Below are 27,506 nucleotides of genomic sequence, written 5' to 3' on the forward strand. Positions count from 1 at the left end.
GGCCTCGGCCTGGTGCCTGCCCTGCCAGGTGGGCAACAGCGGCGGGGGAGATGAGCGGCCTGACGCGCCGCGGGGAGAGTGCGGAACGCGGGGGCGGCCCGCAGCGGGGCCCCGTCTTGGCGGGAGCGGGGCTGGGGCTGGGGCTGGGCGGCGGCGATGCCGGTGCCGTGGGGCGCGGGTGCGCGCAGCGGCTCGTTCCGGGGCTGAAGGTGCGGAACGCGGAGAGCAGCCCCGTGCGAGGCGGGAGGAGCAGTGAGAGAGCAGGGAACAGCTCCGCGTGCTGATGCCTTGGGCAACGGCCGAGCGAAGGCGGTTGTGGACCTTGGGTTGCCTGACTAATTTTGTCAGTGTTATGCACCTCTCTTAAACGTTCTCGGCACTGAGAATTAGTGGCCTAAAGCTACGTGGAAACGTCCCGGAAACTTTTGGCTAAAGGGTGGTCATGCTTTCAGGTGGAGGAAAGGCTTACCTTTTGAGCCCTTATTTGTTGCTAGTTTAAAATCACCCGGAATAAAAAACTGAGAATAAACTTTAGAAACCTGGAATCGGTTAGCCTGGCTTTAACTCTTAAAACGGTGTCAGCCAAAACAAATAGTAGTACGTTGTTGGAGCTGGTCTTTTTGTTTTTTAATGTTGTGTAAGCGGCGTTGAAAAGTGACTTATAGTCACGCATAGTCTACTGTTAAAGGTTTAGTTTAAAAGATTCTCGGATGTCTCCTTTAGGGTGGTGAGATGAGCGCTGAAGTGAGTCCTCTTACGTCCAAACTTACAGCCCTCCCCTGCAACAGTCGGTTTGATTCGAGCTTCTGTATCTCCATCTACCGGTGGGAAGTGAGTCCTTGAAATACTCACGGCTTTATGTTAGGCAGCTGTAAACTCTGTGGAGATATAAGCATCATTTTAGTCTCTTGATACGATAGAGGGGACTGCTTTTCCTTTGTGAAAAGGAAAGCATACATTTCCTGCAAGGATTCAAGTAACAAAAGGATGGAGTGTCTGCTGCTTTCAGTAGTATAATAGTACTAATTGTGTAAGTCCAAATAAATGTCCTGGATATCAAGAAAACAGTATTAAGTGGTGTAGGTGAAATTACTTTTGACTTGTGAAGTTGCCTATTGTATGTTTTTACTTTTTTATATAAATATATGTATCTTCATTTTTAAATTTATTTTTGCAAAAACAGGTGCAGCCATGCAAGAAAGCATACGTTTTGCTTCATCAGGAGATGACGTTAAAATATGGGATTCCTCATCTCTAACTGTGGTGGAGCAGTTCAACCCACATACACCCCCACATCCAGTCAGCTCACTATGTTGGGCCAGCAGTAGTATCCTTTACAGTTTCAGCCATAGTTTTGTGGGTGTTCTGCAAAATTTCAGTGACTTTTTTTTTATTACAGTGTCTGTAAATCACAGGCCTGATGCAGTTTGAAGTCTTGCATAAAAAGATTTCTACATGTTGTGAAGAAAATGTTGTGGTTCTCTGTGTTGAAGTGATTTACAAAATAAACTCATGCTGGTAAATGCTTCTGAAAAAGTTTCTCTTCATTCACGAGGCTAATGCTTTTTTAATGACTACGATATGCTTAAATTGCCTACCAACTGTAAAGCTTACTAATTTGTTTCTGCAACAGTTGATTACAATATTCACTTTCAAGGCAATGCTTAATTTACTGACAAGGTTGAACAAAGCAATTGCTAGTGTAGTAAAATGCTATACATAGTGTAGAGGGGAAGATTGTAATGAAAGAAGTTTGTTTGTTTGTTTTCCTTAAACAACTTCTCATTGATTCTGATAGTCTTTGATAGTGTACACTTACCTCTTACTCTGTAGACACTGGTTTTCTTTGTGGTGTTTGTAGTATTTACAGAGGAAGCACAAATGTGTTGGATGTGTGGGAAAACATCCGTAAGGTGCTGATGATTTATGCATGAAAATGGATCTGGCCCATTTAGACCTTTCACCTCTGTCTTGGAAGCCTATTATAAGATAATGATATGAGGTGCCAGATGTTAGGTGAATATATGAGAAACTTCATGAAAACAGTACACTGTCAGGTGAACAGCTTGTGTGGCTGTCATGGGAAAAGGCAGCGGTGTCTGATCTTGATGTAAAAGAAGGCCAGGATGCTGGCAGGTAACAGTTGAGTTCTGAATTTGTCTGTCCTCTAAGTCTGCAAATAAGTGCATGTATGAGAAAAATGTTAAAATAATCGGAGCACAAATGAATGCTTTAGCTATGGAGCTTGCAGAGAAGTTGAAGCATAGATGTAATTTTTTTTTGATATATATATGTATATAAAAATTACATACATACATGTGTTGTTTAGTAAACTTCAGCTATAGATAGTCTGTCTTGCCATGTCATGCTTTCTTCTGCCTAGTCTTCATTCCCCAAAACTGAAACACTGAAGTGTCTTTATATGCTTTTGAATGTTTGTTAATTTGTTAGGGGTAAAGCATTCATTTTGGTTCTGCATAATTCTGTCAGCTAAAATGTTGCCTTAAAATAATGAAAGGAACAGCAAGCAGTAATCTGCCTATCAGTTCTTTGGTGTTAAATCCAGACAATTAACCTGTATTCTTAAATAAGAAAATATAAAATCACAATGGGCATTGGCCTGAAGACAATACAGGAGACTGATCTAAATGATTACGGGATTCATTTGGTGGGGATGCGGAGGCAGTTTTGCTGCTCTGTAGTTCTATATTGAAGGCTTTTCTTACTACTTTGAGGTACTTGGTATCATAAAAGGTTCTTTTTGGGTTTTTGTTTTTCTTCCCTCAGCACAGAGGGAGACAAATTAGCTAACGTTCATTGTACTCTAGAAGCTCTATGGTGAAGTAGTTTAACATTTGTTACAAATAGGACTGTTCTTTAAATCCATAGTCTGCTAACAGCAACAGACGTTCCTTTGAACTCTAGTGATAAATGGGGCTCTTAGTTGGGGGTGGTGGGGAAACAAAAATTGTAGACCGGATAAGCTGCCATAGCGGTAAAGAACTCTTAAATAATAGCTGCCGGATATTTCTCCTCTTCTCTCTGAAAGAAATTGCTCTGTCTTGTATTGGGAAGTAAGGGCTGTAGTTAATGCAAGAGCGTCTTAATGAAAGCTTGGGAAATAGCCTTATGTTTCTATTTCTAGGTCCCTTTAAGGTACAGTACTTTAGATTGTTTAGCCGATCTGTCTCTTGTTCAGTAAGGGGAACTTACTGTTGCTTTTATTAATCACCAGTATAATACAATTATGGTCCATAACTTGTGACGAAGATAGATACCTGGCCACTGCTTCTGCTGCTGGTGATAAAATAGTTGTTTCAAGCTGTAAAAGCAAACCTGTTCCACTCTTTGAAATAGCTGAAGGAGTAAGTATGACTAATGCTGTTCCCTGTTAGTTGTGGTTTTTTTTCCCACTCCACCATGTGTACTGTTTGTATCACATTTGTTCTGCATGCTGGGATCAATTGAATTTTAGTATTGTTAGAGTTATGACATGTATGTAAAAACATTTCCTTGTGTATAGTTAAATACATAAAAAGAGTGGGGGGAATAGTACCTTCTAAAATAGTTCTACCAGTAAGAAAAGATGAATGTGGTTATACTAGCATCTGATGCCTTTCTGCTGAGGGAATATGCCTGTTGAGCCTCAGTGTGATAGTCCGAGGCAGTCAGTGGTTCAAACTTGATCTAATGTGTAGGCAGTGGAACAGAGCTCAAGTTTGAACTTCATTTTCCAGCTTGAATTGTCAGTATTATGATGCCTGTGAATTGTACATTGAAAAGATAAGAGTCTATATAAAGGTTGTTCTTGGAGCGTACATGCGCTAGCTTCTGGAAACACGTGAAATAGGAGAACTGTTATGGTTGGAGCTTTTTTCCCCTGTTATATGGAAGTATGGCACCGTAAACTGTTTAGAAAGCTGGACTTAGTTTTAGAAGAGTCTCTTGACATGGTTACTTGAATGATTTGTTAGTGTTCTAACCCATTCTAATTATTCTCCTTGGATAGCTATTGTAATGCTAATTTGGACTGGAGATTTTTCTGAAAAGGTGTTCAAACCAGGCTTTTAGGTTGCTGAAGCAAACACTTTCAAAGGTGGAGTGTTTGTCTTGGAGATTTAACTGAATCTGATCTGTAACTAATGCAATCATTTCCAATTTTACCATGTTAATAATTAGATGGACTTGTTTTTTCTTAATTCAAATCTCAGGAACTTAAAAGTGAATTTTCAGCATGATAGAACTGAATAATAATTTGTCCTTGATATAGGTCTATCATTAAGATTGATTTTTTTTTTTTTTTTTTTTCCCAAAAGCTGGTACTTCACTTCAGTGATTATTTTTAAAAGAATCACTTTACTGAATTATTAGGTTTGCTGCTATAATATTCTTTGTAATGTTTTGGGAATGTGAAGTACATGATTTAGACAACTTTCTAAGTTTCTTTTAAGGATTTTTTTTCTAAATTTAGCATTTTCTTTTTAAAACTCAGTACCTGAATAGAAGTCTATGATTGCACTTTAAAGAGCTGTAATTCAAAGGGAACATGCATATTGAAGGAAAAGGTGCTAAAAAAGTTTGAAATGGGAAAATGTGAGCATTTAAGAGTTTATTAATTAATGTATTTAAATCTTAAAGTAGATTAAACATATGTCCAAACTGGACTGGATTGTAAATGTCTTTTGATGGGAAATGACTGTAGTGTACCAATAGTTCCGTCAGTCAGTGGGACTATTTGTGTTAATGAAGATAAAAGCATATTGATGTGTGTTTTCAAGTATAAATCCCTTAATTGAATAAATCCCTTAATTATCTGTAACATAGTGGTTTTTTTTCCCTTCTCCATCAGGCAAAACAGACATGTGTGAGCTTGAATTCTAGCTCTTCATATATTGTGAGTGGAGGCCTTGATAACACAGTTAATATCTGGGATCTGAAATCCAGAAGGGTTTATCGTAGCCTTAAGGTAAGTTTGGGTGAGGAAGAACTGTAGCTTTCACGACTTCAAGGTTTTGCTGCTAACTGTAAACAAACAAACAAACAAAAAACTTTCTCTAAGTCATGTATCTGTAGGATCAAGTTCACAGATAGGAGCTAGCACACATACGTGTCTTGTTCAAGTTTGTGTCCTTTATGTGCTGTAAATAGCAAATTTAATTTAACAAGCATACTTAACTTGATGTCTTCAGAGTACAATTCTATAATGTGTTTAAATTTTCAGAATAGGCTTCTTATTTTGTGAATTTCTATTGATATTGTCTGATGGGATTTTTTCCAAGGGTAGCATTTCAGATAATTGCTGTTTCTGATACGTCAAACAAGAAAACACTTTAGTTCTACTACAGTACTCTACAAATACTAATGTTACGCAAAACTGGGACATGGTTGTCATCTTCAAATTGATCCAGTTTGAATTCTCTAAAACATTGTTATGATGCACAAAACTTAAGATGGTCTGCTATATTTCCATGATGCCTTCCATAGATTATTTGCCCTGATTTATAGCCTCTTTAACAGTGGTCCTAAAACTTTAGCTTTGGTAGATTCTTTTTTCTTGGACTTCTAAAGTTACAGTTTGAAACAAAACTACTAAGTAGCTAAAACAATACTTCAAATATATTTTTCTCCTTTTTGGGCTGGAAGTACTTGATTGTCTTCCCCTATATATTCAGTAAACACAGTATCATCATTGCAAATGACTATACTGAAAAGCTATTTGGTAAATATATGTGTTGATACTAAAAGTGACAGAAGGGGAAGTTGGCGGTAGTACATCAGAGTAACAGAAAATGTATTCAAATATCACTGATTTCTGGAAGATTTTACTTTTAAAATAACATTAATGGCACCTGTGGTAGATATCTGTATGGTTGTCTTATTAAAATATTGTATATAATTACAGCATCATCTTTACTAATTTACTAAAACAGTCTTCTGAAAACAATCAGACAGTGGTTAAAATACAATGGCTGATCTTCAGTATGTTCTGCTGCTGTTTTCTGGGATATTCCATAATAACTTTTAAATAATCTTTTTAAATGTTACAGATGGTCAGAAAAAAAACATCGAGCTGCAGCTTTTCTGCAAAAGCACAGATTAGGAAGGAGTATGGTTATCCTGAACGTCTTTAACCCTCTCCCTCTAACCTCCCTCCCTCCCAGGATCATAAAGATGAAGTCACCTGTGTTACATATAATTGGAATGATTGCTACATTGCTTCTGGATCTTTGAGTGGTGAAATCATCCTACACAGTGTTACTACCAATTTATCAAGTACTCCCTTTGGGTATGGCAGCCATCAGGTAGGCTATCTGTTTTAAGTTCATTTCAGGCATGAAGCTTTAATTCACAGTATTTAGAAATTGAAAGTGTGTATCAAGAGCTTTTAAGTTTTATTAATCTGTTTCCTTTCCATAAGTGCATTCTTAAAAATTGAAAGGAAAAACCAGACCATTGTGTGTGTTCTAATCTTAAGTAATAGATAACATTGAAATACAAATTTCTCAAGTACCTTTACTTATATACAGGTTACAGCAAATTTTACTTTGTAGACTCTGGTTCCTCAAGAACAAACTTCTATGTGTCTTAGAACTGAACAAAAAACCAGCTGGCTTTACAAACCAAAGCAGGATTTCAATGCATGACTCAATGTGTATTGTTGCAAAGAACAAAGACCAGGTAGCCTGGGTTCCGAGTTATCCAAAGTAATCAGATTTACAACTGAACAGAGCCATCTGTACAGTAGGGGTGAATATAAGCCTGCATTTGGAAATAATAGATTTATTTAATCTGGAGATTAAAATTGCACAGCTGTTCAAAGAGAAAAGCAACGAGACTTTATATTATCTACTTAGGTGTTTAGGTAAGATTTTGATAACTGGTTTGAAGGAAGACTGCAAAAGACAAACACAAAGCGTGTGTGCTACTTAATGGCCTTGGTAGGGTTTTCTACTGCAATTCCTTTTGTCAGACTCAAAAGATATTGAAGAATTAGTGGGTATCATTAGGGGAATTCCCTTGACATAAGGGTATCTGCAGTAGTTAATGAGCTGTCTTGTCCCGTCAGAAGTTCCAGTGTGCGTTCATAGTGTGAATGTCTTAGGCACAGCCAAGTGTTTGTGTTCTAGGCATTCTTTTAGTTCTTTACTGAGTCATTTTTACAGAGGTAGGAGCTGCCTAGGGGATGCAGAACTGTTGCTTTGGTCCTAAACCTGACCTCTAACATCACAGGGAATACTGAAGTTGTGACTTACTCGTTTTCTGTTACTGCAACAGCTTTTTCAGTCCTAGATTGCAGGTAGAGTGTGAAGTTACATTGTTCATGCTAGACAGGAGAAAAATTTAATTTGATGAAGAATCTCTTAAGACTTTATAGCATCACAGGAATTGTGGTATACTTTTTGTTGAAAAATCTCCATTAAATTAAAACTATCTCTGCTTTTAGGTGCTGCAGTGTCTTTGATCCATCACCATAGTCTCATACTTTATATTGAAGCAAAATTGTACCTCGTACTTGGTTTGATCTTAAAAATCCACCTATATAGTCAGGTCATTTTTCTGATTTGATTGTGACAATCTTATGAAAAACATGGATGTGAGGCAGGAGTTACAGGGATATCTGTGTCTGGATTACACAGCCAAGGTGATTATCCAGAGTGGGGACTATGTTGCTAGTTAATTGGAAAATGAAAAAATTCTTACGAAGATGATTTGCATCAACCTGTTTGATGTATTCAACTCTTTGCACCAAAAAGTGATTAGGAATAAGTGATGCAGTGAATAGCTATTTTGGCAGATGAAATCAAGAGGCCTACTGCAAAGCTGAGTGACCTTTAAGATGGATAAAGATATGTGAAGTGTTAAATCAAAGTAATTGCAAGCACAGAGCTACTCTTCGCTTTCTAAAGGGTCTATAACGTTTTCTAAAGGGAGGCAGTTATTTGATTGCAGTCTTAATTTAAAATGGAATCGAGCTATAATTGTGTAATGGGATGGCTACTTGGATGTCCCGGTTTATCAGCTTATCTTATATCCTAAAAATTAGCTTTGCTCTTACATGCAAAAATAGCTTAATTTTTGGTTTTGGGTTTTAATTGGTACTTGTAGAGAATTGCAGGATTAATTGTGCAGTGAAGCAAATATCTGAAGACTTGTTTAATTCTGTTTAAATTAAAAAGCCTTTACTCAATTTATAGTTTAGGGGCCCAGTTTCCTAAGAGTAAGCTTGAATAGATACACAGTGTATTGTCCTGCTTGATCCTGGCAGTAGCTGTCTGGCTTAGTAAGGGTCACCACTCCCTGGTAAGTTTTTTTTACAATTGGGGAATGTGCGGTCAAACTAACCTTATGAAATTTAGCTTGTCTCTGTTTGATTCGGCATGATGGAATGTAGTTTCCTTGCCAGTTTATTTCTGATACTGTATAGACTCTACAAGTAGTAGAAGAGCCCAACGTTGCAGTGCTTTCTGTGACTTTAAAAAATTTTCTTTTCATATGAGTTTTGGCCTGTATTCCACTAATTGATTTTTGGTTTAGAAACACCTTTATTATTCTTTATTAGAGTTGAGTTCTTGCACAGAGTTGTTTGCAGATCCCATAATTTGTCTTTGATGTTGGTATTCATTTAGACTACCAGATTCTTATCTGCTTGCTGTTGTGAGGATGAATTAAGGTTTGTTTTGAAACATAATGTTTGTTCAAGTCTTTACTGCCTGGTGCTATTCTCCTAGCAACATGATTTAGTTTAGTTGTTTGAACAGCTGGCTGATCTGTGAAGAAGTGTGATGAGTTCTGGTCACTCCATATAGTGAAATAGTCTTCAGCTTTTAAAGCTATCAGCTGTGTTTACATCCGCCTTCTCACTTACATGTCTCACTAAGGTATAAAGGAGATCAAGAAACTGTACTATCTTTAAGGTAATCAATGATGCTAGACTACTTTTCGTTTAGTTTTGGGCTTTTCACTTGTTTTGCAGCGGTGAAAAACCCTAAGTGTAACTAGTCCTTCTTAGCAATGGACCAACCATTTTCTGAGGTGCACTGTTGCTTGTTTGGCTGTCTTACTGTGAAGCTTAAAGATAGAATGTACTTTTGTATTCTACAGAAAATCTACTCCAATCACAGCTAAGGCAAAAAGATGTTTATGGCTTTTTGTGCTACATTGACTGGTAAAATGTTCCAAAGAGGACTTAATTTTGTCTTTGTGGGTTCAGCACCTTGTGCTAAACATATTTCTGGTAGTTCTATGTGTGCAGAATTTCCAGAGATCATCAGAGTTGTACTTATTAAGATGCAGTGAAACTTGCTTCATATTCACGTGTTGGTTTTTTTTTTTCCCTAGTCTTGACAGGTTAGTTCGAAAACATGACTCTTTCCAAATAATTGTGTCATTCCTAACAATCTTGAAAGTATTTTAGTATTAGTGACTAAAATCGTTAGAGAACAGATGACCCCTTCCCACTTCTATTCAGAAAATTACTTCAGGATATTTGAGTTTCACCTAGTGAACAGCTATGCTGACTTAAAATAAAGCAAGTATCTTAAATATCACCCTAGATCCAATTCCAGTAAGATACTTAAGCTTGCTAAGTCAGATTTTTCCTGATAAAACATGCCCCACACCTTTTGCCATTTGAATCTGTGGATGAAGTTGTAATCTGTAAACATTCTCAGGCTTCTTTTCAGAGAAGTACCAATGTTTAACTTGTCTCCCGCATCCTTAGCTATTTTGTTTCTTGTAACTAGTAAACGTTGCAGTTAAACCACACGGGTTGTGTGCTCTTTTTAGGCTTGGGATTCCTATTGCTGCCAGTACAAAGGCCGAGGAACTGTATTGGGCTATTTTCAGCTAGGCTGAGTTGGAGGCCCTAGTGTCCAAAATCCAAGTAACAGAACTCTTGTTTCTAAACCGTAACTTAAGAAAAGAGACAGGAGATGGCAAATGAAGTTCAGCTTCTTCAGAAAAATCTTGACTAGGAGTGTACTAAAGTTCTATGTGACTTCATCATGCCAAGCAAAAATCAACATTTTTTTTTTTAGACTGTTTGGTGAAGACTGTGACTATGTGTTAGTTTCTTGTCATTAAGGTAGACAAAAACCACTAGAAAATATAAGAAATAAGGTAAAGAAACATGTATTGAAATTAAAAATAGATGATAGAATCTGATTTAGAGTAGTATGCGTGACAGCTCAAAAAAAGTTTACAGAATTAGGATTGGCAGAGGTACAGATGTGTTAGAAGTAGGGAAGAAGTCTGGTAAAGAGAAAAGAAAGGAACTGAAGAAAATGGACTCTTATTAAGTAATGCTTAACATAAAAGGATACACAGTTAAACAATTCAGTGACATAAAAGGTAACATTTTTCTCTGTGAACACACAGTTGATCATGGCTGTTTTTGATTTTTTAGCATCCTCTTTGGCAATAAATGTAATCAGAGGAAGAAGGATGGAAAAGTAACTTGAAAATTATAACAAAAGGAATATTACAATAAGAGATAAACTTTGGTTTTTATTGATTAGAACAGACTTATGCCTAGCATTACATTATCCTGGAGCTGTCTCCTGTGGTGAGTGGGAAGGGGTCCCATTTATCTTTTTCAGAACTTTAGTGTCAAACATTTTTATACATATGGTATAGGACTAAATAACTCGAATGTCTGATCAAGTGTAATAGTTCATCTCTTCCTGCACAAGGAGTAGCAGCACTGGGTCACAAAAAAGGTATTTTTCTGTGTATACTTGTCAGCTTTCATAGTGGCTGTATGTGTGTTTTAACTTCACTCCAGTGAACATTGGATAGCATGTTGTTTTTTTGTTTGCTTTGTTATAAAATTCACGTAGAGTTGAGTCAATATTTTAAAGATAAAGACAGAATGTTACTTCATGAAGCCTTTCTCCTTCTAAAATACAGTTTCTAATTTGCTCTTTGATTATGGATGGGGTGGGAAATGAGGAAAATGTCGCTAAGACCTACTGTAAGTGATATAGTTTGACCACCTACGTCTTAATACTTGATGGTTTCCCATATGAGGCTTGGTTATCTGCTGTTTCTAACTGTGCTAAGCTTAAAGTTGTGTTTTCTAACCCAGGTGATTCTCAGAGAAAGCATTTTTTTCTAAAAACCTTCCAAATAAGCGATTCACTTCTGGGAGAAGAAATGTTTTGGTTTTGTCTTGTCAAGCAGCCTTTCAGAAATGAGGTTCTTTCATGCCTCTAGCTGTCTGGGCAAGAATTTGAAACTTGGATGTGTACCATACTGTCAGGGATGTCAATATGATGCATTTGACTGTCTCATAGCAGTGTGCACAGATTTAAGCACCTCCGTTCCTTGAGTCTGATCTAGTAATTGCATTGTTGCGAGTGAAGTTTGTTGCTAACCTAATTCAGTGAAAGTGGGGAGTGCATAGGAGCTTCCTCACACCTTCATCAGCAACCTGAAATTAAACTGTGAAGCTGCTCTGAGGAAACACTATGACTTCAATAAGAAGTGGGGAACAGAGGTAATATGGGGAAGGTGTGTATACAAAAAAAAAAAAAAAGGAGACCTCATCTTAGACCTGTGATACTAGAAGGAAAAATGAAAAAAGGAAATGGGAGACTTGGTAGGATAGCAAGGGAGGTTTGAGGAGAGTTAGGAGAGAGTAATCTTGGTGGGCAGGAGGACAGAGGTGGGAGAAAATAGAACATGAGCAGATACCAGGGCAGTAAGGAAGGTATTTGGAGGTGAATTGAGAGAAATGTGAAGGACAGGCGTGTTTCCCATGTAGATCATGTATGTAATTGAAGCTGTTATTCCTGAGTCTCTCAATACTTCTTTTTTTAATGTAAATAAACTGAAAAATGCTGATGATAAAATGTCTCCATCATGTCCAGTAAAGGATCATATTAATTATAAACAGTCATCTTCTGTCCTATTTGAATATGCAGTTGAGGGTGCCACTTCTTTGTGGAGCAATTAGGCTTCCAGTGAGGCATGCAATACAAGTGCTAGAAATTATATTGGAGGCATATGAACAAACAAATATCTCCATTAAAATTAAGTTAAAGAGAGAAATAGGATAAAATCTAGTACAGTGCATTGCAATGTGGATTATACTAGAATAATACAATAGTTTTTTGAGAGCATTTTCAGACAAATAAAATGTAATGGCTCTCATCTGTCTGGGCTTGAGTAAAGCACTTGATTCAGTGCCTTGTGAGAAAACATTAGAGAGGATGGAGGTTTAGAAAGGAATTGAGGATGGGTAGGAAATTGGCTATAGGAAAGAAGACAGTAGGTAATGTTGAAAGACCAGTATTTGTTTGGGTTATCAATAGTTAATCTTGTTTAGTATTTTCAGTAATGGTTATAATACGAGAAGTAGAGCTATGATGAGACACAGTTGGAAGGTATCGCCAGCAAGAGAGCGGAATGTGACAGTATCTAAAAATGATTGAAATAATAGACATGAGAACAACTATGACAGCATAGAAATCAAGGTATCAGACTTAGGTCACAACCGAGGCTTTTTGTATTAGACTAGGATTTGAAAATTCCTAAGGGAAAGAAAGACTTGGGCTTGATTATAAAATGGCAATGGGCAACCAAAACAGATTGGATCACCAAAAAGAAAATGCAGTCTAGGATACGTCAGGACAAGTATTTACAGTATAAAACAGACTAAGTGTTACTGCCTTTGTAAAGCAGTAGCAAAATGTTTCGATGATCATATAAGATTTTGGTTGTCCATATTCAAGAAAGATTCAAACTGGGAGAGTTACAAAGAGACTGTGATGGTACTGAAAAGCCGATCTTAGGAGACTGAGTCTCGCTTATTGTTTGTAGCAAAATAAAGCCTGAAAGGAGGTGAAGTGGCCATTTATTAAAACAGGGAAAAGCAGCACTGGGGAGTTAGGGAAACAATAAGGCATTATTGTCACAGGAGTGAATCAGTGCAAATGTCATAATAAATAAATAATATGGTCAAAAATTAATTTGGAAATTGAGTATTGTAATTTAGTATTAGAGCAGTGAGGTTCTGAAAGATCCTCTGAAGCAATACGGGGGAAACAAAATACTTACCTGCTTCTGAAAGGCAGTTTAAGTTCCTGTATTACATGGTTCTGTGATAGCAAGGCTACATGTGATAAACCAGGCATATTATCCTCTTTGGTGGTCCTAGCTCACAGGGTAAAGTCTGTTCTTTCGCAGAACATACATACTTGCAAAACGCTGGAGTCTGTGTGTCTTATCAAATTGGCCTATATCCAAGTACATAAAATCAGTAGAGGGCAATTAAGTTTAACATTCTTAGCAGGAGACCAATAATGTAGCTTTTCACTCCTTTAAATTTTTATTTTAGATGTGCTGTGTGTATGATGGCATGATACTTGCAGAAAAATTAAGAAACTTTTCTAGAAGTGTTCTCTTTTCTTTGTTGTCCTTCATTTTGCTGATCAGCTCATATGATACCCCATACTAGTAAAAAAAAAAAGTCTGTCCCCCGACAGCAAAAATGGCATTCTAATGTGAAATAAACATTTACTTCTTATTTTTTAGAGTGGCCAGCCTTTGTAAACTACTTAATGTAACATCTGTACTCCTAATGTGTTTAGAAAATAATTTAATATGGTGTTTAATAGTGGTATTACAATTCATTTTTTATGTCTGTTTTACAGCCTATTCGACACTTGAAATATTCATCCTTTAAGAAATCTTTGCTGGGCAGTGTTTCTGACAGTGGAAATGTAACTCTGTGGGATGTAAATAGCCAGAACCCATATCATAATTTTGAAAATACGCATAAAGCACCAGCTTCAGAAATCTGCTTTTCTCCAGTCAATAAGCTGCTGCTTGTAACTGTAGGTTTGGATAAAAGAATTATTCTCTATGACACTTCAAGTAAAAAGTGAGTATATTAAAGACCTTTTGATTTTAGGAGAATCCTCATTTGGTTTTTATAAAAAGAAAAAGCACACCTAAATATGACATGAAATATTTAATATCGACCACATTCAGAATGGTTGAAGTGGTTGGCATATCGCTGTTGGAGAACCTGTCTCATAGTCCTTTTTGCCTTTTTATTTAAAAAACAGACAAAACCCCCCAAACAAATAATCAAAAAACCCAAGGCATGTGGGAACTAATTGAGGTGATACATGAGTGACCTCTGCCAAGTGCTTGTGTATGGGTGTTTCTTGTTGATACAGAGCAATTAGCTTCTGTGAGGGACAGTACAGCCTGTGAGGACCTGCAGCCACCTGAGCTTAGCCTGCAGAATTTTCTAGTTCAAGATACAAGATGTAGCTGTGCTAAGGTGCACAGAGTTGCTGAGATAGTGAGCCTTAAGTATGGGAGGGTATTGGTTGAAAAAGCAGGAGGTATGGGGCATAGGTGAGGGGGCTGTGTAGTGAAAGGGTAGGATGGCAAGTGGTTTTGGTTCTAGTGTGGGTTGTGCTTTCACTCTAGCTGAAGAAAAGCAGGAGTCTGGCTCTAGTTTGGAGGGGGTGTAGTAGAAGGATGCAAACTAGGAGCTGAAGTTCTTCCTGTAGTTGTGGGAAGGTTAGAGCTGAGAGGCTTGGGCACCTAGAGGACATATGTAGTATGACTGCTGTTGGAAATTATACCAGTAAATAATGTCAGTGTCAGAACTGCTGTTAATGAAGACAGTTTGATCCTATCCTGGTGAAATCTTCTGGGGCATGTGCAGTCTTTAATTTGTTAAGCATGAACACTTAGTATAAGCCTAATCCACTGTTACATAAGATACTTCACTGAATTTACTTGGCACTGGAAAAGTGGAACTACTGACCTGTAGCTGAATTATGAAAGCTTTTATTTTTTTTTTAGGTACTCTGTTTTGAAAAGTCTTAACTTTTGAACTCTAAAAGCTTCTTTATCTTGTCCTTTCTCTGTCTGAAGATTACTGACAACAATAGTAGCTGATTTTCCTCTGACAACAGTAGACTTCATGCCCGATGGTACTACTTTGGCTATAGGATGTTCCCGGGGAAAAATCTGCCAGTACGACTTAAGACAACTGACATCACCAGTGAAAACAGTTGTTGCTCACAAAGGCTGTGTGAAATGCATACGTCTTCAGTTCAGTAGCACTTTTTCCAAGGTAAAAAACCCTTTCCTTTTTATTGCTTAATATGCAGATTAGTGAAAGCAAAGCATAAGTTTAAGTTCTAAAAAAATGTTAGCTTTCAATTTCTAAGCATTATAGATATCAACAAAAATGGTTCATACCAACATAGAAATTTTAAAGTGCTCCGTCTTAAGTGCCATTTTAGGGGGTTTTAATATGGAATTCCCCCCACCCCTAGCCTCAATGTAGAAATGAGTGAAACTCTGTCTGGTGTGCCATTACAGATCGTGGCACCTTAAATTCATTTGCAGGCAGTAGCAGAAAGATCTGTAATGGCCTTCCACTTAAAGGGAAGAGACATAGCTGCCCGTCTTGAGGTATTTTGCATGGTCTTACATATGGTCTTTTGCAGGCACATATAAACAGTGGAGAAGTTGATTGATTAATAGAGAAGGCTTAAGAGGTTCTTCCAAGACTTAATTAGGCTCTACTCTATGCAGAAACCCCACATGTCCATTCAGTGGAGATGGAGGGAACCTTTGAAGTGGATTCTTCATTGCTCTGAGACTTTCCTCTTCTTCCAGCCCACTTGATGCTAATGCTTGACTATTCCTTTACAATTTGGAGTCCCTAATAATGTAATCTCTTATTTTTCCTATGCCTAAATGTAAGATCAAAATTGGCTTGTACCAGCTCACTCCATTGTTACCTTAAGTTCTGTTGCTATTCTCTTGCAGGTCCACACAGTATTCATAGAGTAATACAGATGTTTCCCGTGTTCTTTGAAGTTAAGATAATTTTTTTTTTAAATGTTTGTAAAGGCATATCTCCTAGGCAACCTTTGCAACTTGAACTGAATTTTTTTAATATTTAGAAACAGAAAGAATATTGGCTTATATTTTTACTTTTAGCTGAAGGAATAGTAACTTACTTTCATTTGTTCTATTTTTTTCTTCAGTCTAACCTTACGGGTTCTTCAAATAAACCTGTATCCAAAAGAGTAGAAGTCAAAGCTGGTAGTAATCTTGGAGGAATTCAAAACGTTGGCATCAAAAACATTGCCTCTCAAGCATCAGCAACAGTTTCATCTCATCTGACATTGCCAAATGAGAATAAGGGAGGAGAGGTTCTTCAGGAGAAAACAGGTAGTGTTGTCTTCCTACACTTGTAATCATATTTGGCATAATGTAGAAGATGGAAGGAATATTTCATGCCTTGACCGTTACAGTATAAAAATTTCACTGAGGGAAGGGCATTTGTTTGAAAGAACTGTGTGTATGTGTATGCACATCTGCACATTCTTTTCCCTCCCCTACTGCATACTGTGAGACTGTGGGAAGTGAATTGGGTCCTACTACAAGCTTTAGACGAGTGAAGTCTAAAATTCTGGACTTGAAGCAAAAGTATGTATTAAACTTTAAAGGAGAAAACTCCATGGTGATATTGTGGGGCTGCCACTTGCATTCTGACTTGCAGATTATCCTTATGTACATAATGTATTTTCTGACACAATGTCTGTATGGAATGCAGAGCTAATGGTTTGTAATTCTATTAATAAACAGGAGTAACAGACCTCATCTTAAAAAAACAACCAAACAAAACACAGGAGGAAAAACACAGTTGAAAAACCCAAGTGAGAACTGAACTGTAGTTTTGTATGAGGCATGATTCCAATATCACATGGTAGGAAAGATGTTAAATATAGTTGCAAGTATGATTAGTTGTATAACCGTACTTGCTATTTATGCTTCTGAAATTAACAAGTTTTTTATAAGAATTCTGAGCATTATTCTAAAATTCTGCCACTGTGTGAAATGTGCTTTTAAAGTTCTATTTAATTCAAGAGTTCTGAAAATATGGTCAAATCAGTAACGCTGTTAGTTCGATTCTTGAAAAAATCCTCGATCCATTTTAATGCAACAGCACTTTTTCCCTCCCTTTTTTAAATAAGGAGAAATACATTTAGCAACAGTAATTAGGCAATAAGCCACTGCAGTCTATAGGGGTGTGTATTAATGACCTCCCTTGGGTATGCAGTGAAGTATGAGGTGAAGTAGAATGCTTCCTATGCATGCAAGAAGTGTTGCTAATCAACATTACTGAATGGTGTGGAAAATTTTATTTCAATTAAAATACATGATTTATTATCTTTATTTGAAGATGTAATGGCTGTTACCCCTTAAATAGGACCATGCATAATAAATAAATGTTTTAAGAAAATAAAGGCTTACCAAGTAAACCAAATATTTTTCGTTAAACTGAATGTTCACTTTAGAAGTAAAGACCTCTGTATACTTCAGAAGATGTGGTCTTTAAACTTAAAAATGGGAATGGATGAGATTCCACAGAACAAATACAGTTTGTGGTAACTCTTCTAGACCCTGATTATGGGGTTTAACTTTGGAGGAATACGGGGCGTTCAGTAAAGTGATCTGATAGATGTTTTTGTTTTAAATATGCTGTTCATACAGCTTATAAATGGACAGGGGCTTTTTGTCACAGGTATTTTAAAGTACAAAAGTATAAATGAAGTCAGAATATGACGAGAAGTTTGGATGTGCTTTGAGCTGGCTTCACATAAACTTCTATTTAACAGCCGTCCTCTGGTTTAGGTACTTAACTACATTTAGATTACTGGAAATGGGTAAAAATATGCAAAAGACATTTTGCCCTGTTTTATATTATGCTTTTTCCATGTAGATCCTCTGTAGATTCTGGCACAGGTTGATACTGCACTTCTAGTTTGACTTAATACGCCAATTATTGACTTAATTAGTGCAATCCTATGTATGTCACAACTGACACATCGGAAAGAGTGAAAAATGTGCTTTATGAATACATTTAAAAGTGAAATCTTAAACTGGACTCAAGTCCCACTTTATGTTAATATTTGGACATGATTAATTTTGTAGTCATCCAGTCACATCTGGATCACTTGAACAAGTAATCCCACATAGAGAAGTAGCTACAAGTTTTATGAACGGTGGTTTTGTGGGGTGTTTTTGTTTTTTTAGTTAAACTAGGCACAAAGTAAAGCTTTTGTATGTACAGGTGATTTATTTATAGGAGATTTATTAATGGATTGCACAGCACTAATGCTCTTTGCCTAGATCTTAGAGTTAGGAGTTCAGTGAGGGCAGAATAATGGCTTGCTTACAGTGCTGATCTGGTTTTCAAACATACTAAATTGTGAAAGTTATTCAGGTGGTTATCTTAGCAGTTCAATTCCCTTCTCCATGTATTCCTCATCTAAAAACTGTCGTTTGAATAATTACTGGGGTTTTTTTTTTTGGACTTAAGATATGCCTCCTTTCTTCAGACAACTGTCCCTGCTACCATGGATAAAAAAGTTAACTTTTCCCCAGACTGGGTCAGAGATGGGGCTTGAGGGTGGAGTGGGGAAAGGTCTAGGGACAAGTTTCTTTTGTCTGCAACTGTAACCCCACTCTGATTTCCTAATATTAGAAATAAGCAGAGAGTATCCTAACATCAGGTAAGCTTTAAAGATGTTTCATAGACTTTCCCTTAGAATGCTTAATGGTCCCAGTGGAACAGATTTCTCTTCTTGCAGAATAAATTTAAATTTTGATCATCTGAATGTGATCACTTGTGATCACTTTCTTAGTGGAAGGTGCATTCACTAGTGTTCATTTCACCTGATATACCATAAATTTGCTGCATACATTATGTAGATTTATCTGAAAATGAGTGCATTTTCCAGTGACAACTCTCCTTTTTAAAGAGAGGAAAGGAATCCAACTGTATCTTATTTCTGCTAATAAGTATCTTAGCTTTTAGTTATATTCACCTGTGATGACAGCCCAAATGAGGAAGTTAAAGTTGACCCTCTAACTGGAATCCACAGGAGGTTCTAAAGTGCTTGCTGGACTTATCAGGCATCATGCTTGCTGTGCTTGCATCTAGGGATAACGTATGTTATTTTTGGAAAACATCAATTACTAACTGAATGTTACTTTCCTTTTAAGGCTTTCCCCATAGCTGCAGCTTGGATGTGATTCCATCTAAAGAAACAGATCATGGAAAAAGTGCTGATATAAATAATTTTGATGATTTGGGTCGAAGTAGTTTAGGAGATGTGTTTTCTCCAGTCAGAGATGGTAAGCTGCTAATACTAAAATCTGTAAAGCATCATTCATCTGCATATAGCATGACATTTTGACATTTGTGTGTTACCGACTGCTGTACCTAATTGGTATTTTAATTTGTCTTTGATTATGAACTTGATGCAATGGTATGAATATTGATGTAGGTTTCCATTTAATGAACACTTAATTTGTCTATGTTCTGCTATTTTTTAGATATTATTGCAAGTAAAACAAATGAAGATCCTCAAGGAAAAGGAGATGGTAAACATACTTTCAGTATATTTTTCTTTGTCAGTGGTAGGCCTTTGGAGGCCTACACTAGTTCTTACATGCTAATTTTGTGGTACCATTGCAAAATAAACCAATGATGAAAGCAGACACTGAAACAAACAAACTCTTCTGGAAATTGTCTAACATGTTGAGGTACTAAGAGAGAACATGGTAACAGGAAATCCAAGACAATGGGCCTAAAGCGATTTTGTTTAACCTTGGTGCAATTTATGGTCATATATGGAGGCTTTTTCATGCTTTGTTACTTTCGTAAGGACAGTCACGGTGTAAGTTAGATTTAAGGATGCAGTTTTTGTGGGGTGCATTTTTGGGTGTGGGTTTTTTTTTGTTTTTTGTTTTGTGTGAATGTACAGGCATTTTACTTGTGGGTTTGATTTGGTGTGTGTGGGTTTTTTTATGTGTGTTTCATCCTTCCCTTTTTCCTCTTTAGGTCTGGATTTTCAGTCCTACCTTTCGGGTTTGGATTTTCTCCCACAGCTCACCACTGCCTTACCAGTAAAAAGAAACCCAGTGAGCAGTAGTGCACAAGGGATACGGTCTAGCTCATTACATGCACTTGTGGGATCTCCAGTTAAAGAAGAAGAACATCCAGAGACTGACACTAAGAAAATAAGTCTTGGAAAACAGGAATCTAAAGAAGTCTTAAAGCAGGTATACTATACTAATTCTTGTTATGAGTGGTCTTTTTAGAATCTTGACAGAATACTGCTACTTGAAGGAAAAGTTCTTAATAGCATCCCAGTTAATCTTATTTCGCAAGTCTGTTGAAACTATTGACACACATCTGTAAAATGTTGTTCGTTGAAGTGCATTGGCCTTCAGCAATGCAAGATAAATGTATGTTTCTCTTTAAGCTCAGGTTACGAAAGTTCACACGAAACAAAACTGGGCTAGCCTGAGGAATATTCTGATTTTTCTAGAAAATCAAGAATGATCATGAGTTGGTTGCACCAGTATGATTGTCCTTTATTAGATCAATTCCACTTTCTCTTCTTTCCCTATTCTCCAACTCCCTCTTCTTCCTTCTTGAGCTATCTTTGATATGCTTCTGCTGAGACCCTGGCTCCTTTTGTATCACTTTTGAGAAGTCTGATTTTGCTGGGAGTAATGTTTATAACTTTGCCACAAAATGCTTGATGTGAAAATGAAGAGGCCCCTGCCTTTTGCACTCCCTTCTGTGTGTGCGCACTTGAGGCAATTTTGAGTATTTTAGCTATCAGTTTTTAAGATGTCTTGCTAGAAAATGAAAAGCATATATTTGTGAGTAGATTCCTAAAACCAAAAATGTTTGAAAGTGCATTCCTGAAAACTTAGTCTTCAACTGCAGTTAGATAACTGTAATGAGTTAATATTTTTTTTTTAATTATTATTTTTATTGTCAGCTTTCAAAATCAAGCTCATCAAGTGCGGAATCTGTAACTTTAAGTCCTCCACCATCATCCACTGCTGTAAATGCTCCTGATACAAATGAGAGACTAGTGAAGAATATTCAGGCTCCTCCTGCATATGATCTCCCAGTAAATGGTACTACCTCAATAAGTAAGTTGATCATTTTGGCCCGGTTTTATGCGTGGTTGACTGTGAACTGATATGAAACCTGATTAAAATGGCCTTAGCATTAAAACAGAACATCCAATCTTGATTCTTCTGTAAATACAGTTAGCCCTCCTAGAACATCTCTAGTTGCCTCTGAAAAGACTCATGCTAAATCTCCAGTATTTTTTTTTACTAGGTAATATTTGAGAAAAAACATTGACAAGCCTCAAGACAAATTAAAAAAACCTCTTGTACTCCATTATGCTGGGGTTTTTTTTATTTATTTATTTTATTTTTAATTGTAAAGGTCCAAAGATAACATCACCTGTTACTGCTGGAGTTGCCAGTTCATTGTCAGAAAAAATAGCAGAAACCATTGGGAGTAGCAGACCAAATGCACCTCTGACATCAATCCAAATAAACTTCATTCAGAATATGATACAAGAAACAATGGATGATTTCAGGTAATGGTATTAATGCAGAACATTTTTGTTTTCAACTACATGTTTTCTTAGTAAGATGTTTTAGCATATGCTTTAACATATTTTCTACTTGCATTAGAAAATGACACCATTAATAGCCCTAATCTTGGAAATCTAGGTATGAAACTTCATTTATTTTGAATAGCTCTGATGACTAATTAGACTGATGTCTCTGAGGGTTGTTAATGCATGGCTTTGCTAACATGTTTTCAGAATGAGTGTTTGAATTACTTCTCCGGATGGTAAATTTATCTGCATAATGAGGTCCTTACTGCTTTCATGAAGCCTTGTGCTGATTTCTTTCCCTCCCTGCTCATCTTTTGTCCCCGCAGGAGAAATTTCTCTTTAAGCTGACACTGTGGAGAGTTTGATCTAGACAGTTGACTTGTATTGGCTTTGATTGTTGTTAGCTTGGCATGTATACAGTAAAATATTGTGTGTATTTCTATTGGTGAAGCTTGACATAATGTCTGTGCTGTAAGTGATGATTGGTGTCAGATTACTTGGTGTTTGTGGATACCTAACTAACATTGCACTCATCATGAAAGAAGTAAGTCAAATTAGCATGGATTTAGAGTAGACTTTGAAGAAGATGGAGCAGTTAAGAGAGTTGTAGCTAGGGGATCACTTTCCAATCCATATTTTAAGATGAAGTAGGTTGACTGAAATGGTGGAGGGGAAAAGGATTGCTGGGCAGGGGAAGTACTACTGTCTTGATGACAAAAAGCAATGCAAAACTGGCTTAGTAGGTCTGTGTGCTATGGCTGTTCTGTATCTGCCAACAGACAAATACATTGAATGTTATTAAATGTCTTTAAATAAGAATATAGTATGGGAAAACTCACCTGAGATTTTTGGCAATAATCACAGAATCATTAAGGTTGAAGAAGACCTTTAAGATCATCAAGTCCAACCATCAACCCAACACCACCATGCCCACTAAACTATGTCCTGCAACGCCATGTCCACACGGTTTTTGAACACCTCCAGTGATGGTGACTCCACCACTTCCCTGGGCAGCCTGTTCCAGGGTTTCACCACTCTCTCAGTAAAGAAATTTTTCCTAGTATCCAGCCTAAATCTCCCCTGGCGCAACTTGAGGCCATTTCCTCTTGTCCTGTCGCTAGTCACTTGGGAGAAGAGACCTACACCCACCTCTCTACAACCTCCTTTCAGGTAGTTGTAGAGAGCAATAAGGTCTCCCCTCAGCCTCCTTTTCTCCAGGCTGAGGAACCCCAGTTACCTCAGCCGCTCCTCATAAGACTTGTGCTCCAGACCCCTCACCAGCTTTGTTGCCCTTCTCTGGACACGCTCCAGCACCTCAGTGTCCTTCTTGTAGTGAGGGCCCCAAAACTGAACACAGGATTTGAGGTGCGGCTTCACCAATGCCAAGTACAGGGGCACGATCACCTCCCTGCTCCTGCTGGCCACACTGTTTCTGATCCAGGCCAGGATGCCGTTGGCCTTCTTGGCCACCTGGGCACACTGCTGGCTCATATTCAGCCGGCTGTCGACCAGCACCCCCAGGTCCTTTTCTGTGGGGCAGCTTTCCAGCCACTCGTCCCCAAGCCTGTAGCATTGCATGGTGGTGTTGTGACCCAAGTGCAGGACCTGGCACTTGGCCTTGTTGAACCTTATGCAATTGGCCTGGGCCCATCGATCCAGCCTGTCCAGATCCCTCTGCAGAGCCTTCCGACCCTCAAGCAGATCAACACTCCCACCCAACTTGGTGTCGCCTGCAAACTTGCTGAGGGTGCACTCCATCCCCTCATCCAGTTCATCGATAAAGATATTAAACAAGGCCGGCCCCAAAACCGAGCCCTGGGGGATACCACTTGTGACCAGCTGTCAAATGGCTTTAACTACATTCACCACAACTCTCTGGGTTCGGCTGTCCAGCCAGTTTTTTACCCAGCAAGGAGTACACCTGTCTAAGCCACAAGCTGCCAGCTTCTGCAGGACATCACACATAATCACACATCTGATTAAAAACTGTAACTTTCACATGACTTAAAATGCAGTCTATGGATTGCAGATGTTTTTTCTTTAAAGTCTGTGTTCAGGCATCCCAGTGTTTGAAGGTATGCTTGTCAGTCTTGTACTTCCAGTATCTGAGATCTGGAGCCTCAGAGATGGTGTTTCACTTCTGACCTACACTTCCTGGAGTGGCTGGAAGGCTCTCCTGGCCCTTTTCCCACTTGTAAACTATGGATACATTCAAACTGAATGTAAAAGATTGTACTGAGGTCAGTAATAGGTAAGGGAGCCATTGCAAGCTTCTCATTAATATAAATACCTTTCACCCTCTGGATTCTGAGGAAAGGATTTTTATCGCTCTTGCCTGAAATCCATTCCTCTTCAAGTAATAGGGAAAGAACAAGGACCTTATATATTCCTCCTGGTTCTTTTCTAACTCATTTGGTTCCAAAAAGCTGCTTGTTTCTTGAACTTCCTGTCTTTGGGAGATGTAACCTACATCTTTGAGTTTCTAAGCTGCCAGCCGGCGTCTATGCTTGATACACTTGAAGAAGATTGTTTGCCTCCAATAGGAGTTGAAAAGCACAATAACCTGTAGAAATAGAAAGTGAAGAATATACATATATTTATATTCCCTTTTGGGTTTGCTATATGTTTTAGGAAAGGAGAATGAAATAAGATCTGTGTGCGTCTACTTAAGAAATGCCTTACTTTCTTAGGCCGTTGGTACCCATAGTACAGTATTCGGTCTCAGATGATTGCACTGTGATGCGTTGTTCAAGAAGAGTATGTGAGCTTGCCTGCTTTTTTGTGAGCTGTTCTCCTTGTCCTTCCTCAGCATCTGGAACTGTTGCATTAGTGTAGTGTTCAGAGGGTATTTCCAAGCTTGGTTCTTGTAGTGTGGAATAGTTGTCCATGGACAACACTGCCACTACTTCTTATGTAGATTAACCTGGAGCATTCTGTGGGCTTGAGTATAATGTATCATTCATCACAGGTGATGTTTTGGGCCCTCTTACAGAAGAGTGCTGAAAGCGATGTGCTGAAAAGCTGTATTTTCAGTTACGGATAAATATCTTTCTCTGCGGTACTTGTGATCAAGGGATTGAAAATCAGCTTTGAATGGTGAAAATGAGAGAAGTTTACATCTTGCAAGCTGTAAAAAAAAAAAAAAAAAAAAAAAAAAAAAAAAAAAAAACAAACCAAACCCAACCCAAAAAACAAAAAAAACCCACAAAAAAAAAACCCCAACCCCCCAATCCTGATATTGCCACATATATTTTTATGTTTCTAAACAGAAAAGATCCTAAGTCTTTCTTTTTAACACCAAAAAAAATGGTACTTATGAAAGTCAATGTCATAACAAAAGTATTCCAGAAAATAAGCAGTAGAGGAGTACATTTCGTGGCTTAAATGTTTTTAGACTCATGTTTCACGATGTCGCGAAGGTGAGGAAGTGTGGAGTTCTGGGTGCTGAGGATTGGAGAGAATTACTGCTTCCTAAATAAAACTAAGCATTGTCCTTTTGGAATTCTTCCCCCAGAGAAGCATGTCATCGAGATATTGTGAATTTGCAAGTGGAGATGATCAAGCAGTTCCATATGCAGTTGGTATGTACAAAGAGCATGGTGGGAAATATATTCAGTTGTAATTTTCACTAATAGTAAGGCATGCCAACTTCTTCCCTCAAAACTGAAAATCAATTTTGCTTATTAAGAGCAAGAAAGGGAGGATTGGATGTGAAGGAGGGGGTGACTGTGAATTGGAAGCTGTTAAACTGGTTTATGCTTGATAAATAAAGGGAAATATGTATTGGGTAGGTATCACGAATTCCGTATTTCAGGAATTATAAAAAGATAAAAAGGAAACAAATTCAACTGTCCTTTGGAAAGGACCAGAGCCTGGGGTAAGGAGGAGATAGATGGAATTCAAATAGAAAGCTTTACTTATAGGTATCATATGCATACTGAACTGTGTTCTGTGTTCTTTAACTTCACCTTTTTATGAATCTTTGTTCTTTTGATCTGCATTAAAAAGACCTTGTCTTGCTACTGAACATTTTAATGGAACCTGCATTAGTAGACTCTCATCCTGAAGAAGTGCAAAATATCCTTTGATAAAATATTCACTAATGTATTAATGATCAAAATACTGTATGTCAGCATAAGAAAAGTAAGATTTTTCTATCAAAAGTTTTAAAAACAGTATTATCTAGGTTATTTAATTTTCAAAAGTTATATGAAAATGAATAGTCTAAAATTGGAATAATTAACTTCATAGCTGCTGATTGGGGCTTTTTTCTTTTCTCTAGAATGAAATGCATGCTTTACTTGAAAGATACTCTGTAAATGAAAGCTTAGTAGCTGAAATTGAGAGACTACGAGAGGAAAACAAAAGACTGAAGACTCACTTCTGAAAGTCTTGCACTGCTAATTTTATTAGCATGAACTCATTGCAGGTGGTGTGTTGCTTATGACAGATCATCCATCATCGCTGAAGTATTGTATGAAGACCTGCTATTATTTTGAACATGAATCTCTTCTAAATAAATAGTGTAAGATGCTGTATGTAAAATTTGTAATAGATAAACACTGTGTAAAGAACGCTTGCATACTCATGCTAACCGCCTTGAAATACACTCTTCTAACAGAAAAACTAAAAGTTCTAGCAATATGTGAAGTGCCTTTTTGTAAACAAAATCAAACCAGGATGGATGCCTTTTCTGTAAGAACTTTTTGATATATCTACTTTTCTATCTGCTGCTTTATTTTACTGCTGTCAGAAACAATCACTGTAGCTTGCCTTTCAGATACTTTTCTTGGAGAAAAAGAGGAGAGAAAGCTCATCTTCTGCATGACATGGAGCCTTGTTTATAAGGAGCTGGAAAGTACAGTTGTCAATTAACTTCACTCGACTGGCAGCTCTTCTATCCTGAGTAAAACTAGAACTTGAATATATTCCCAAATTCAGTGCCATGACCTTTCTTATTATTTCTGAAGTCTGAAATTTGTGCTTGTCTGCTGTGAACTTTGATGTTGCAAATGCTACTTCAACTGCACAATGAGATTTTTTGTTACAACTTCAGCTTTGAAACTAGAATTCTTATAATTTACATATATTTTAATATTGTCATAGCTTGTCCAATTTGAATGCAACTTTAGACTTCAAGATGTAGGTATCGACAGCCGTTAATAATATAGCATTGTGTAAATGCGGTCATTCAGTCCTTGACTCAAGCATCTTTTGCACTCCCCCTTTCCTTTTTTTTCTTAGTGGATAACACTTAAGATTGAGCAGTTTTGTTGTAGTTTTGAATCTTGTTTGTTTAGCATTATTGTAGCCTTTTTGAGATAGCTGCATACCAAATCTAACTAGTATGTTAGTTGTATGATTAACATAACACATATTGAAGAGAATAATTACTTCAGCAGCATAATGATATCATACTGGTGTGTAAACATTTCTGAAATGAAGCTCAGTATGAAGTCCTGACTCTGCTGAAGTTCATGGGAGGTTTGGCTTGGCCTTTATTTGTGCTAAGAGATTAAATTAAAACTCCAATTTAATTTAAAAATTAAAATTTTAAATTAAATTAAAAATTTCTATGAAAGACTTCTACAAGTGCTTCTTGCTATTTAAGTTGTTCTGGAAGCTTCTTAATTTTCCCACTAATATTCCATTGTTTCTTTTGACACACTCAAACAAGGGAAGTCTGAGAACATGTTGAGTTAATAATTAGTTACAACATCTAGTGTTTAAACCATGATGGCACTCTTCTGCTAAATAAGAAAACCATAATGTATAGTGTAACTTATTTTTATATGCTGTAAAACTAAACAAATTCTTATCTATATACCTTTTCCCTATCTTTAACTTCTCTCGAAAAAGAGACTGCTCCTTTTTCTTTTTTTGTGTCAGTTAATGACAAATACAATCTTGTAGCAAATTAGGGAGTTCAAGTAGCCTTTAATATTAGGGACAGGACTTTAAATGTCTGCAGTTCTACTGCTTTTATAAGCTTTTAGAAGTATTTCTATATCAAGAATA

At 37.3% G+C, this 27,506-nt stretch overlaps 1 protein-coding gene across 1 annotated transcript; it reads left to right on the forward strand.

Annotated features, from left to right (window-relative positions):
• NEDD1 (NEDD1 gamma-tubulin ring complex targeting factor) lies at window positions 1-27,237 on the forward strand. Its single transcript, XM_059816259.1, has 15 exons — window positions 1-28; window positions 1,184-1,327; window positions 3,271-3,365; window positions 4,850-4,966; window positions 6,162-6,302; window positions 13,656-13,885; window positions 14,899-15,100; window positions 16,026-16,212; window positions 19,054-19,185; window positions 19,387-19,434; window positions 19,895-20,115; window positions 20,847-21,003; window positions 21,308-21,464; window positions 25,003-25,069; window positions 25,771-27,237. The coding sequence occupies exons 2-15, from the start codon at window positions 1,192-1,194 to the stop codon at window positions 25,873-25,875; spliced, it is 1,995 nt and encodes a 664-aa protein (XP_059672242.1). The 5' UTR covers window positions 1-28; window positions 1,184-1,191; the 3' UTR covers window positions 25,876-27,237.
• Window positions 27,238-27,506: the final 269 nt, after the last annotated feature.

Source organism: Gavia stellata, chromosome 4 (genome assembly GCF_030936135.1).
Source record: "Gavia stellata isolate bGavSte3 chromosome 4, bGavSte3.hap2, whole genome shotgun sequence".
Classification (NCBI taxonomy): Eukaryota; Metazoa; Chordata; class Aves; order Gaviiformes; family Gaviidae; genus Gavia; species Gavia stellata.

Bases quoted from the DNA above. Each gene is read 5' to 3' on its own strand.
- NEDD1 (XM_059816259.1), top strand. From the start codon at position 1,192: ATGCAAGAAAGCATACGTTTTGCTTCATCAGGAGATGACGTTAAAATA. The intron at 4,967-6,161 runs GTAAGTTTGGGT...CCTCCCTCCCAG, and splicing joins GGGTTTATCGTAGCCTTAAG to GATCATAAAGATGAAGTCAC. The intron at 15,101-16,025 runs GTAAAAAACCCT...TTTTTTCTTCAG, and splicing joins TCAGTAGCACTTTTTCCAAG to TCTAACCTTACGGGTTCTTC.